The sequence below is a fragment of the Thecamonas trahens genome (assembly GCF_000142905.1).
Source record: "Thecamonas trahens ATCC 50062 unplaced genomic scaffold supercont1.59, whole genome shotgun sequence".
In the NCBI taxonomy this organism is placed as follows: domain Eukaryota; order Apusomonadida; family Apusomonadidae; genus Thecamonas; species Thecamonas trahens.
Window position 1 is genome coordinate 117,615 of NW_013657621.1, and position 12,972 is coordinate 130,586.

Here is a 12,972-nt window from a genome sequence, read left to right on the forward strand (position 1 = left end):
CGTACGTCCGTCGGTCGTTCGTTCGGTCGGTCGGTCGGTCGGTCGTCCCCGTCCCCCCCTCCCCCCCCGCCCCCCCCCTCCCCCCTCCCCCCTCCTCTCTCTGGACGTACCCGTTCAGGACGGCCGGCTGGCCCTTGGCCTCACCCACCATGTCAAAGACCTTGACAGTGGTGTCAGAAGAGGCAGTGGCAAGGCGCTTGCCGTAGTAATCAAGCTGCGCATCGTGGACCATGTCCTCATGTCCTGTCTCAATGCCCTGTGCCGCCATCTGTCTGTCTAATCTGCCCAAACGATTGCCAACGATGACGACAAGTGGTCCTCCCTCGCAACGTCACCTCGGTATGAAAGGCCGGTAGGCCATGCCGAGGACGGTCCGACTCGCAGACTCTTACCGTTTGTCTCCTCATTCCCTGCACTCTTGGTCTACTGACTTTATTCACCTCAATCATTGCATGATCGATCCCCGCCTCTGTTTGGTGATGGCTCGGTTGGGGTGGGGATGGCTCGGTCGGCGTGATCGGTTGGCGTGGGGATGGCTCGGTTGGCGTGGGGATGGCTCGGTCGGCGTGATCGGTTGGCGTGGGGATGGCTCGGTTGGCGTGGGGATGGCTCGGTCGGCGTGATCGGTTGGCGTGGGGATGGCTCGGTTGGCGTGATCGGTTGGCGTGGGGATGGCTCGGTTGGCGTGAGAATGGCTCGGTCGGCGTGATCGGTTGGCGTGGGGATGGTTCGGTTGGCATGAGGATGGCTCGGTTGGCGTGGGGATGGCTCGGTCGGCGTGATCGGTTGGCGTGGGGATGGCTCGGTTGGCGTGAGAATGGCTCGGTCGGCGTGGTCGGTCGGCGTGGGGCATTCACCACACGCCCGGGATCAGGCGCGCCTTGCCGACGATCGCATCCTGGCCAAACTTGGCGACGTACCACTCGGCGGTCGCAGAGGCGGTGACAGCGAGATTGATGACAACAAAGAGCACGCCCGTCGTGAGGGCATGGTGCCATCGGCCGGCGGCGGCGATGGCGAAGTAGACAATGACCTCGCCTGTGTAGTGCGGGGCGACAAGGCGGGAGAAGGGTGCGCCACGCGGGATGACATACCGCGGACCGGAGCCAGGTGTCCGTGCACGGGCAAGGGTAGCATGGGCAGAGACTTGAAGAGCCGAGCCAGCGAGAAAGGCGGCGAGAATGGCGGCGCGGGCGGGAGCGAGAGGCGAGAGGAGCCAGCGGCGGCGACAGCAGCAGATGCGACAGCCATGGGCATGGCGAGGTAGAAGCCCACGCCGGCAGCGAGATGGAAGAGCGAGAGCTTGCGCGGAGAGTAGACGTGGACGCACCAGGTCTCGATGGCTCGCTGGAGGAGATGAAGCGCAAAGAGGACAACAACGTCAGCAGAAGCGAGTTTGGTCAGATCGAGAAGGAGCAGCCCAAAGAGAGCCGCAAGGCCAACGAGGTAGAAGGCGCGCCAGCCAGCAGCGGCCGAGCACGTGTCCATCTCCCACCAAGGCGAGCGAGCAGGGTGCGGGTGTGGTGATGAGGACGAGGAGGAAGCTGTCTTGACCTTGCCATAGCGGACTGCGTTGTCGAGGAGGGGTAAGAAGGGCTTGACGGCGTATGCTGCAAGGGAGGCGAGAAAGAAGGCTGTCGAGGCCAAGGCCCATGCCTCGGCAGGCGTTGGCCACGGCATGAGGGGTGGGCAGGCGTGAGGGAGTGCTTGTCTGCGGTTGACGGGAGTGGAGAAGCAGAGGCTCGGAGAGAAGTGCAGCGGAGTGAGAGAAGGCGTGTTGTCGGAGTGATGTGTGTGTGTGTGTGTGTGTGTGTGTGTGTGTGTGTGTGTGTGTGTGTGTGTGTGTGTGTGGGGAGACGACCCTGTGCGCGTTTGCTGTGACGTTTATCGACAGGTCCAGGAGGCGGGCAGAAGCGGGCAGCAATGAGAGAGTATGCTCCGCACCACACGCTTTAGTCGAGGTGTAAGAGAGGAAGCGTGCCGTATTGAAGCTGTTGATCGAGGCGCTGTCAGGTGGACGTGGCGAGAACAGGAGCGATCGCCACTGCAGCCTTGATCACACGACGCCATATGAGAGTGGCGATAGCAGAGCAGAGTCACTTTGAGGAGGTGTGCATCGGAGGAAAGTACAGCGACCATTAAGAGACGGAGCTCTAGCCGAGAAAAGATGGCCAGCAATACGGCGAGAACAAGCCCAGGATCTGATCTGGTCGTGATGGGGAACGCCAGAGTCAAGATGCCGAACAAGACAGAGCGTGATCATGGTGCATCCATATGGCCACAAGTATAGCGAGATGTCAGAGCAAGAAGGATGGAAAGGCGATGTAGTGACTGGCGTGCTGGCTTCGAGCCAACGTAGCCAGCAACAGGTAAGGGTGAGACTCGGCAGGAATGAATGAAAGAATTGGGAGGAGGGAGGGGGACCAGGGGCGAGTCGGGAGGGAAGGAATGAAAGAAGGAATGCGAGGGTGAGAGACGAGCGAGTTGAGCTCGCGCGGTTTTTCAGTTTGCGGTCACCACTCCACTCGACCCAACATGAAGATTATCCAGTCGGCACAGTTTGTGGACATCCCTGAGGGCGGTACGTAGCGGTGGTAGCAGGATATAGCGTTAAGAGCGAATGAGAAGAAGGGTATACCCATGTATAGCTATACATAGTCAATGAGTATACCCATGTGGTAGTGTGTGTCGGTGACAATGGCTCTATCCCCCTCCCCTCGGTCCGCTCTCCTCGCACCATGTCCTGGTTTCTGATGTCGCCCTTCTGTTTTTGTATGACGGTCGGCCTGCTAGCTACACCGCCACCACAGAGCCCACCACTGCCACCACACGCACGCAGAGCATTCTATGACTCTTCTATCTCCTCCTTTGCCTCCTTGTCGTATCCGTACCCTCTCTCTATTGACTCTGCTTGCCAGAACAGGTCGCTCGTCGGCCTCCCGTCTCGTCGCCCAACCGAGCCCATCGCCCGCGCCGGCTCCCCCCCTCCCGGCTTAGCCCCCCCCCTTCCTCCCCCCCTCCCCTGCCAGTCCTACCCACACCCACTCACCCCCCTTTGTCACCTGCTCCGTCTACAGTCACCGTGACGATCAAGTCGCGGAACGTTACCGTGACCGGCCCGCGTGGTACCCTCACCCGCCGGTTCAACCACCAGATGCTCGAGATGGAGCTTGTGGAGGGCGGCAAGAAGGTGATGGTTCAGTCGTGGCACTCGAACCGCAAGAAGCTGGCGTGCATCCGGACGACGGCTTCGCATGTGCAGAACATGATTGTCGGCGTTACCCAGGGCTACCGGTACAAGATGCGCCTTGTGTACGCTCATTTCCCCATCAACACTTCGATTGTCAAGGACGGCAAGGAGATCGAGATCCGCAACTTCCTCGGCGAGAAGCGGACACGTGTGGTTCCGATGCGCGAGGGCGTCATCATCAAGCGTGGTGAGGACGTCAAGGACGAGCTCATCCTCGAGGGCAACGACGTCGAGAAGGTCTCGCTCACTTGCTCGGACATCTACGGGTCCACCCTCGTGAAGAACAAGGATATCCGCAAGTTCCTTGACGGTGTGTACAAGTCGGAGTCGGGCCCCATCCCCGTTGACGAGTAAATCCCCTCTTCTGCGTCTGCTCCCCCTCTCTTCAATCGCTGTCGTAGCAGAATGAGTTTGGGCAGGGTGAGCAGGTGTAGGACGCAAGGAACAAGGCGTCGGCCTTGCTTTTCTTGGTGGTCTCTGTCCGTGCGCCACACTCATCTCGGGAGAAGGAGGTCAAGACAGGGTCCGCGGTGGGGATGTGGCATCGACCGGAAGCAGAAACGAAACATATACTCGGGCATGTATCATGGTAGGTGGGGGGGGGGGCAAAGGGGAGGCGTGAGTGTGTGGCCCGGACTCATCTGTGCGGGCTTTCTTTTTTTGATTCCGGTTCCGTAGAGCATGGCGCATTGTAGGCTAGGAGAGATAAAGAGAGAAGACGCGGGAAGGGACTAGTTGGGTGCAGTGGCAAGAGCACAAAGACAGGGGTGAGGGGCAGCGTACGAGGTAGACGACGTGCAACACGGCGACGGATGCCATAGCCGAAAGCCACCAACGTGGCGGAGGATTGCTCTTTATTTTTTTCAGCTGCAACAAGGCGTGGCGAGTCACATCGTATCTTTCTCCTACGCGGTGACGGATGCGTAGGACGACCATGGCGACGGATACGTAGCTTCAACATGGCGGCGGATGCGTAGCTCCAACATGGCGGCGGATGCGTAGCTCCAACATGGCGACGGATGGCGAGCTCCAACATGGCGACGGATGCGTAGCTCCAACATGGCGGCGGATGCGTAGCTCCAACATGGCGACGGATGCGTAGCTCCAACATGGTGACGGATGGCGAACTCCAACATGGCGACGGATGCGTAGCTCCAACATGGCGACGGATGCGTAGCTCCAACATGGCGACGGATACAACCACGTGACGACTCAACACACGGCTGCAACTCGACGCGATCCACAACAGCTAGAGCTACTAAACTCTTCTGGTCTCTGTCACGGTCATATTCAGAGCCAGATGTGGTCCCCGTCTCGGTCCCTGTCTCCATCTCGATGCCTGTCTCCTCGCCCGCCACGCCCCTCGCCCGCCGATGCGTCAGCCGCCATCCCACCGCCATGGCAGTCACCGCCACTGCCACCGCCACTGCCATCCCCACCCCGATGATCAACACCACTCCAGTCGAGTCCGAGTCCTTATCTTCCACGACCTGTGTCCTCTCTCCGCTACTTTTCCCGCAGCGCCTGTGCACGATGACAGACCGGCCCTCGGCGTTGGTCACCACGTCCATATCGCCGTCGCTGTCGACGTCAACACCGATCCCCCAGCCGCGGACGTGCGAGAGCTCGACAGCATGCCGCCGCCCACGACCAAATGCAACGCCCGCCTCCGTCTCTATCCACTCCAGCGCCATTCCGTTCTTCACATCAAGCACCAGCAGGTCAACATCGCCGTCAGCGTCCATGTCGACCACGCTGCGGACAACTGCGCCGTCGTCCGCCTCGTGCGCCATCCACACTCCGCCCACCCCGTCGATGTTCTCGGCCCATGAAGCGCCCTGAGGCGATGCTGGCACCACGTCCAGATCGCCATCGCCGTCTACGTCCACAACATGCGCCTGAATGACGTCCAGCCCGAGCCCGTCCCCGAGCTCGTCCTTGAGCACCCGCCCCGGCCCCATCGCCCCGCTGGTTGCCAGCTCGTTGCGGAACCACACAAGGCCGGCAGGCAAGCATGCGGCCACAATGTCGATCGCTCCATCGCCGTCCACGTCGCCCATCTCAAACTGGAGGCACTCCCCAGCCCAGTCCTGCGTCACGTTACCCACGTTCCGTCCGCCAAACTCGCTCTCTCCGCCACGCCCAAACCAGAATAGTGTGCCGTCGTTCGAGATGGCCACCAGCTCGCTCATGCCATCGTTGTCCAAGTCGGCGAGCGCCACGTCCTCGATCGCCGCCGCCCCGCTCCAACTGGCCTCAATGCCATGCTCGTACCATCCGCCGCTGCCGTTGTTCTCAAACCAGAGCGTGGCCCCGGCGATCGTTCCAACCACCAGATCGATGTCGCCGTCGTGGTCGACGTCGCCGGCCACCACCGCCCGTGTCGGCTCTCTCGTCACCACCACTGCCGCAGCAAAGGCTCCTGTCTCTTCGCCGGTGTTGACAAAGACTTCGATGCCCACGTTTGACGCCACCACCAGATCGGGCACTCTGTCGCCGCTCACATCGGCTGCTCGCATCAAGTAGATTATCGCCGACGCCGCCCACGGCCGCACCGTCTCAGCCGGGCCGAACCCGACGTCCAGGTCTTGGCTCCCGTGGTTTGGCACAAACGAGAGCACCACTCCGTTGTTGACCACCAGATCAATGGCTCCATTGCCGTCCATGTCGGCAAGGCCAATCGCTCGGGACTCGACCCGGTTGGTCACCCTCCGCGACTCCCACGCGCTCCCGTTTCTGACCTGGTAGTAGACAGCTCCGATTGCATCCGACGCCACAAAGTCGTCGCGCCCGTCGCCGTTCACGTCGCCGATCACTGTCGGCCCGTGCGCAAATATGCTTGAAGCCGGAAGCACCTGGCTGGCACCAAAGACCCCGTCGCCGTTGTTGGCCCAGACAAGTGCGTCACCGTCGTAGACCTTGACCACCGCATCGCCGTCGCCGTCGCCGTCGACGTCGTACACGTATATCATCGCTCGCGAGTCGAGCTCTGTCGGCACCGCCAGCGTCTGCTGTGCCCATTGCTTGACTGCAGGCCTGCTGTTCTGAAGCACAACAAGCCCGGTACTTGTCCGCGCAACGATGTCAACTAGGCTGTCGTTGTCAATATGGGCGGCGATGACATCGCCCGCATCGACCGCTGCGAGTGTGCTCGCCTCAAACACGCCCGAGCCGTTGTTGGCGAGGAGAGCGATGCCACTGCTTCCGACGACGACGACGTCGTTATCGCCGTCGATATCAACGTCTGCCACTGCCATCCGACGGCCGCTTGTTGCGTTCATCGCCTGCTCAACCCAAATCTCGCCATCGCCGTCGACATTCTCCCACCACGCAGTTTCCCCGCCTGCGAGCACAAGTGCGTCGTGATCACCGTCGCCGTCGACGTCGACAAGGGTCGCGTCCTCGAGATTGGACACAGTTGTGATGGTGGCGCTCTCTGCAAACGTCCCATTACCTGTGTTCTTGTACACTTTCATCGACCATCTCGCCTGTACCTGCGTCAGCACGACGACGTCGACGTCGCCGTCATTGTCGACGTCGCCGACAAGACCGCCGACGATTCTGTCAGTTGTCATGCCACTGATAATCCGCCCGCCACTGCCAGAGAACGGCGAGCACGGGCCAAGCGAGCCATTTGCGTCGCACACAATGGACACGGCCGCGATCGCGACCATTGTCCAAGCCAGTCCGACTGGTGTGTCACGGGTGAGTGGACAGAGGCGGCTGTGTTGGGGTTGTTGGCCTGCAGGCAGGGGATCGGAACGTACGTCTTGACCACATCGCTGCTCTTGAAGTAGTCGCGTGTCGTCAGCTTCCGCGATGCACGTGGGTGCGGACCAAGTGCGGGGTTGGTCAATCGTGCCCGTGTGTCCATGACGCGTTTAAGCGCGTGGGAGCGGGGTTGCGGTCATTTCCCGGCGTCTCAAAAAAAACTCCCGTGCCCAACACTCCGACTTCTCACCCCGCTCCCACCTCTTGATGCAGTGGTCAGTCCTGCAGCACCTCTTTCACCCCACTCCACCTCACTGCCATACATCCTGTTTCATCCACTGTACGTCGCCCCTTTCACCTCATTCCATCCCTCTCCGTACCCTCTGCGCCTGCTTCATCGTTTCCCCGGTTTTTTCCTCTCTCCACCTCCACCACCACTCACACCGCCTCCTTCCCCCGCACAGCACCAACACCAGCACCACTGTAGGGTGAATGAAGTAGTAGGTACACCCACAACCACGCCGTCTCATCACATGCGCACCTGTACTCTCCGAGTCTGCCGATCTATCTTGTCGCTCGGCTCCTCCTCCCATCTCGATCCACCCCCCCCCCCCCCCCCCCCTCCGCACACCCAAACGTTCGTCGAACCTTCGCCGGCACTCCCGCACGACGGGCGACACAAGCCCTCTGTGTCGCGATAGGGGCAGAGCGAGGCAGTACGACGGCACTTCTCCGTCCGAGAGTCATCGAAGACGATGTCCGGACTCTTTGGGGTAGTCTTCCACTTCTTCTTCATTCTCCCCATCATGTGGTTCTTCTCCTTTGCCCAGGCTGTGGCCTCTGCCTTTGGCCTCCTCCCCTCACTCCCTTCCCCTGCCTCCTCTGACCTGGCAGCAAAGGTGGTACTTGAAGACGACCAACGGGAGCTAGCTTCAGAGTTTAACAACGCAGACTCGGTAGACGACAAGGCCCGCCTCATGCACATCCTTGACCACATGAAGCGCTCTGTACGTCTTCCCCCTTCCCCCCTACCTACCGTCCCCCCCCCCCCCCCCCCTTCCTGGGCTCTCCGTGATGGTGTCGCCCCTCCTCTCCCCCCATCTTGGCACTCGGCCACTCACGCGCACCACACTCACGCGCACCACACTCACACGCACCACTCCCGCCCTCCTCTCCACACACATAGCTTTCGGATGAAACGCTCCTTGATCATCTTGATGAGGCTACTGCTCTTCTCAAGCGGGATGGTGGGCTGGGGATCATCGATGACTCTACTCCTTCTCCTCGGTTGTCATCATCGTCTTTGGCTGCAGTCACCGCTGGCTCGCGGTCAACAGTGGCATCGTCGTCGAACCCGACAAGGCTCTCCATCCCGCCGCGTCCGCCTGCGTCTGATGCCTCGTCTACCTCACCATCGCCTCGGATGTCTACCCCGACGTACCGTCCGGCTCCACTCTTTGTTCCGGGTCCCGACGAGATGCTCGGCTCGCGAACGTCGCAGGAGACGCCAGCAACGTCGCCGTCGGGCGATGGCAGCCCTGCTGCCGAAGAGACAACCAACATCAATGCGGCGTCGTTCTTCTCTGCCGCCACGCCGGGCGTGGCCCTCTCCTGGATCGGGGCCCGCCTCTGGCGCATCATGCCCGACGTCATGTGGGCGTGGTCGACGCCTGCCGAGGTCCCCGAGCCTGCCGCCCGCGACGCCATTCTTGACGGCGTCCTCTCGTCGCGCAAGGTCATCGCGGTCGCTCGGCAGATGGGCCTCACCCGATCCGAGCGGCACCGGCAAGTCCGCGCCATCCTCAACACCATGGTCGCCGTCCAGAACCTGCGCGTCATCCGAATCATGGCGTGGATTATGAAGAAGCTCTGGGGCTATCTCTACCCGTTTGGCATCCACGTCAAGGAGGAGGAGGTCGATATGCTCCACCGCTACGCCGGTCGCGCCCCGTTTGTTATTGTGCCTACCCACAAGTCGCACATTGACTACCTCCTCTTTACCTACCTCTGCTTTGCGCGCGGACTACCCATTCCGCACGTTGTCGCCGGCATCAACCTCAACATCCTCTTTGTGGGGCCCATCCTCCGGTGGGGCGGCGCGTTTTTCATTCGCCGCTCCTTTGCTGGTGACCTGCTGTACCACGCCGTCTTTGACGCCTACGTCACCCAGCTCCTCGTCTCGGGAGCATCGGTGGAGTGCTTCATCGAGGGCGGCCGCTCGCGGTCGGGCAAGGTCCTTCCACCCAAGTCGGGCTTCCTCAAGGTTGTCATCGACGCCGTCGTCGAGGGTGACGTCGCCGACGCTCTCATTGTCCCGGTCTCGCTCAACTACGACCGCATTGTTGAGAACGACTCGCACATCAAGGAGCTGTCGGGCTCGGAGAAGAACGCCGAGCAGCTGCTCGGCTTCCTCTCCGCCTCGTTCACCCTCCTCTACCGCATTCTCTCCGGCAAGATCTGCCTCGGCTCTGTTGATATCGGCATTGGCCAGCCAATCTCTGTCAAGCAGTTTGTCGTCGACGCTGCCCTCAAGCTCGAGACGCGCCACGCTTGTGACGTGGTTGCGGCCTCGCTCCGCCAGCCCTCGCTCACCAACATGCAGATTCTTCGCGAGCTTGACGTCCCGGTCCGCGACATTGTCACCCGCGGCGTCCCGCTCGCGCCCATGGCCTCTTTGCCCGTCCGGCTTGACGACTCTGAGGTGCGCCCCTCTGACTCTGATGACGACTCGGAACCTGGCACGGCCTCCGAGTCATCGTCCGACACTGACTCTGACGACGAGCTCGAGCCGCAGGCTGAGCCGGCGGCCAACGCGTCTGCCTGCGACGGTTCGTCGTCTGCCGAGGGCCCGAGCCTCAAGCGCATGCTCTCTGCGCTTTCACCCGAGGCGCAGTCGGCCCTTTCTGGTGTCAAGAAGCCGGACGCGCCGCTCCGGGCGGCCACTTTTCCCTCGCCGTCGGCCCAATCGCCCGAGGGCGGCCTCCTCGCTCTCGCCGCGCCGCCAACGCCGCGGTCGCTTGACAAGAACTCATCCGAGGCCCGGGCGCTCGTCGCGGCGCTCACAGCCCATCAGCGCAAGCGCATCACCTTTTCGCTCGGGTATACTACCCTCTACGCGTGCAACACCTCGTCGGTTGTTCTCCCAGCCGCCCTCGTTGGCACGGTCCTCCTCACGCACTACACCCGCGGCATGCGCTACTCGGAGCTGGTGCAGAAGGTCAAGTGGCTCCGCCGCGAAGTCAACGAGCGCGGCGGCCGCGTTGAGTCACGCGACGGGGCTTCGCTCTCCAAGTCGATCACCACGGTCCTCGACCGGGTCCTCCAGCGCGGAGGCCGCAACCGCGGCCTTGTCAAGCTGCACAAGGACATTGTCATGCTCTCGCTCTACTCGCCGCAGGAGCGGATGGAGCTCTCGCTTTACCGCAACCAGCTCATCCACAACTTTGTCCCAGAATCGCTCCTCCTCTGCTCCATGTACGCGTTTGAGAAGGCAGCCGGGGCCCTCGTCGCGGTCGAGGAGTCGGACCTACTCGTTACAACTCGCTTCCTCTCCTCCCTCCTCAAGCGTGAGTTCATCTTCAAGCCCTCGCCCGGCGCTGGGCACAACTTTGCCGAGATTGTTGCCCGCCTCCTCGACCGCGGCGTCCTCCTTCGCACAGACGACGGCATGCTCACTGTCAACGACTACGACCTGTACGCCCGGACTGGCGACGCCCCTGGCACGGCGCACGACGAGCACGACGCCTCGCGCGGCACCTCGATGTACCTCTTCCTCGCGGCCCTCCTCTGGCCCTTTATCGACTCCTACTGGCTCGCTGCCCTCTCGCTCTACCACCTGTACCCAGACCGCAACGTCTCGTCCAAGGACCTCATCAACTACACACAGAAGCTCGGTGAGCGTCTTTACTTTGAGGGCCAGATCGACCTGTACGAGGCCGTCTCCAAGGAGACCGTCGGCAACGCCATCAAGCTTTTCATGGAGAAGGGCGTCGTCGAGGCCGTCCACGTCCAGAACCAGTTCACCACTGCTCCCATCGTTCGCCTCACCAAGGACTACCACTCGATGGCCGCCATCGACTCGCTCATCCGCAACGTCGGCGTTTCAAGAAGCGCTCGCGCATGTACCGCTCGCGCCGTTTCAAGGCCATCACCACCACAGACATCGACGACGGCATTGCCATCGTCCGCCGGCACGAAGGCATCGCTGCCGAGTGATCGGCCAGCCTTACCTTTTCAGGAACGGAGTGGACAAATCTGTCCACGCGTTCCAGCACGCGATATGGTGCCCCACACATGTTTGACGACAACGCGCCCGAACGACCATACCGTCAAAAGTGGTAAACTCCAGCTCATGATTGTAACTCGTTCGAGTTGTTCCTCGCCCCTGTACGATTATCTCTCATTGGAGTAATCGTTTCCACCAACCACCCCTGTACGATTATCTCTCATTGGAGTAATCGTTTCCACCAACCGCCCCTGTACGATTATCTCTCATTGGAGTAATCGTTTCCACCAACCGCCCCTGTACGATTATCTCTCATTGGAGTAATCGTTCCACCAACCGAGGAACCTCCCCTCCCCCTCCCCCCTCCCCCCCCCCCTCCACCCCACCCCACTCCACTCCCCACCACACCATGGCCACAGAGAAGTCGTCGGCATACCCCGTGGGTGGGGTGCTGTGGGAGTACTCCTCGGGAGTGTTCTCTTCGGGATGGTCCCAGCGGTGGGGCGCCGTCGACGCCTCGAGCGGCTCGCTCCACCTGTTCACCGCAAAGCCACGCTGCATTCGCCGCAGGGTACAGAATGGGGTATGTGTAGGGAAGGGGGGAGGGGGACGGGGAGGGGGATGGGGATGATGGTGGGGTAATGGGCATGGGGATAGGCATGGACATGCCGGACATGGTGGACATGGCGGACATGATGGACATGATGGACATGGTGGACATGATGGATGGACATGATGGACATGATGGACATGGTGGACATGACGGACATGATGGACATGATGGACGTGATGAACATGATGGACATGACGGACATGATGGACATGATGGACATGGTGGACATGACGGACATGATGGACATGATGGACATGGTGGACATGATGGACATGGTGGACATGACGGACATGGTGGACATGACGGTGATGGTGCTGGTGGCCATGACCATGATGGTGGCCATGATGGTGGCCATGATGGTGGCCATGATGGGCCATGATGGGCATTCAGTTCTTGGTAGCCATGATGGCCATGATGCACTCTATGGCCACAATGACTATGACTGCGATGATCACCACGCAACGACGGGCGGTCACAGAAACCTCTTCATCTTGGACTCACGTGCTCCCCCCTCCTCCCCCCCCCCCACATACACTCAGACATTCTGGTCGTCCTCCCGCAAAAAGGTCAATCTCGCTGAAGTCACTGACCTCGTCATCGACGACACAAAGGGCCCGTGCTTCTCGCTCAACACAGGTCGCCACAAGCTCCAGCTCAAGGCGCAGAAGCCCGAGTACCGCGCCGAATGGATCGCCGCCATCTCGCCCCATCTCTCCACACCATCGGCTCTCGAGTCTGCCTCACTCATCGCCCCGCCGCCGACTCCGGCCGCCGTCGGCGCGCCTCCCCCCGCTGTCGCCCCGCCGTCGTTTGCCTCCAACGCGGCTCCGCCTCCCCATCATCCGCGCCCGGGCATGGCCGCAGGCGTCGCTGCAGGCGCTGTTGTCGGCGGCTCCGCCGCATACGCAGCATCGGCCTACTCCCCAGCCTCTGCGGCCACTCCGGCATCGGCACCCCCACCAGCATTCTCCGATCCTCCCGCCGCCTCCACTCCGCCGCCGCCGGCCTTCTCCAGCCCGGCCGCCGCCTCGGCCCCGCCGCCACCGGCCTTCTCCGCCCCAGCCGTCGCCTCGACCGCCTGCGCCCCCGGCGCCACGCCCTGGGGCCCTCCCGCCAACCCGGCCGCCTATCGCCCTGCGCTTTACTAGTAACACTCCTCTCGCTGTCGTCCAT

At 61.7% G+C, this 12,972-nt stretch overlaps 6 protein-coding genes across 7 annotated transcripts in view; 3 read left to right on the forward strand and 3 right to left on the reverse strand.

Moving 5' to 3' along the window:
• The window catches only part of AMSG_10395 (protein transporter SEC13), a 1,543-nt gene extending 1,234 nt beyond the window's left edge, over window positions 1–309 (reverse strand). The window contains exon 1 of the mRNA XM_013898107.1: window positions 111–309. Coding sequence (XP_013753561.1) covers window positions 111–268 — 158 coding nt within the window. The 5' untranslated portion in view covers window positions 269–309. The remainder of the gene's footprint in view (window positions 1–110) is intronic.
• Window positions 310–790: 481 nt separating this feature from the next.
• Window positions 791–1,531, reverse strand: AMSG_10396 (uncharacterized protein). Its single transcript, XM_013898108.1, has 2 exons — window positions 1,095–1,531; window positions 791–1,038 (listed from the first exon to the last, which is right to left on the reverse strand). Exons 1-2 carry the CDS (start codon window positions 1,486–1,488, stop codon window positions 854–856), a joined length of 579 nt encoding a protein of 192 aa, XP_013753562.1. The 5' UTR covers window positions 1,489–1,531; the 3' UTR covers window positions 791–853.
• A 989-nt stretch (window positions 1,532–2,520) lies between these two features.
• AMSG_10397 (uncharacterized protein) lies at window positions 2,521–3,621 on the forward strand. The gene is made up of 2 exons (XM_013898109.1): window positions 2,521–2,581; window positions 3,078–3,621. Exons 1-2 carry the CDS (start codon window positions 2,536–2,538, stop codon window positions 3,602–3,604), a joined length of 573 nt encoding a protein of 190 aa, XP_013753563.1. The 5' UTR covers window positions 2,521–2,535; the 3' UTR covers window positions 3,605–3,621.
• A 919-nt stretch (window positions 3,622–4,540) lies between these two features.
• AMSG_10398 (uncharacterized protein) lies at window positions 4,541–6,924 on the reverse strand (the record flags this gene model as incomplete). Its single annotated transcript, XM_013898110.1, has 2 exons — window positions 4,541–4,571; window positions 4,793–6,924. The coding sequence occupies 2 exons, from the start codon at window positions 6,922–6,924 to the stop codon at window positions 4,541–4,543; spliced, it is 2,163 nt and encodes a 720-aa protein (XP_013753564.1).
• A 792-nt stretch (window positions 6,925–7,716) lies between these two features.
• On the forward strand, window positions 7,717–11,176 carry AMSG_10399 (uncharacterized protein; the record flags this gene model as incomplete). The annotated part of the gene is made up of 3 exons (XM_013898111.1): window positions 7,717–7,968; window positions 8,148–11,054; window positions 11,105–11,176. 3 exons carry the CDS (start codon window positions 7,717–7,719, stop codon window positions 11,174–11,176), a joined length of 3,231 nt encoding a protein of 1,076 aa, XP_013753565.1.
• Window positions 11,177–11,583: 407 nt separating this feature from the next.
• On the forward strand, window positions 11,584–12,971 carry AMSG_10400 (the record flags this gene model as incomplete). Of its 2 annotated transcripts, none has more annotated exons than XM_013898113.1 (2): window positions 11,584–11,769; window positions 12,339–12,971. In XM_013898113.1, the coding sequence occupies exons 1-2, from the start codon at window positions 11,596–11,598 to the stop codon at window positions 12,945–12,947; spliced, it is 783 nt and encodes a 260-aa protein (XP_013753567.1). In that variant the 5' UTR covers window positions 11,584–11,595. The 2 variants fall into 2 exon arrangements, with proteins under 2 accessions (XP_013753567.1, XP_013753566.1); XM_013898112.1 differs by lacking the exon at window positions 11,584–11,769 and adding an exon at window positions 11,890–12,195 and having other exon boundaries at window positions 12,382–12,947.
• Window position 12,972: the final 1 nt, after the last annotated feature.

Excerpts from the sequence above, each read along its gene's own strand:
- AMSG_10396 (XM_013898108.1), bottom strand. The coding sequence starts at position 1,488 with ATGGACACGTGCTCGGCCGCTGCTGGCTGGCGCGCCTTCTACCTCGTT. Across the intron at positions 1,039-1,094 it reads ACACCTGGCTCCGGTCCGCG|GCGAGGTCATTGTCTACTTC; the intron begins GTATGTCATCCC and ends CGCACTACACAG.
- AMSG_10397 (XM_013898109.1), top strand. The coding sequence starts at position 2,536 with ATGAAGATTATCCAGTCGGCACAGTTTGTGGACATCCCTGAGGGCG. Across the intron at positions 2,582-3,077 it reads TGTGGACATCCCTGAGGGCG|TCACCGTGACGATCAAGTCG; the intron begins GTACGTAGCGGT and ends CTCCGTCTACAG.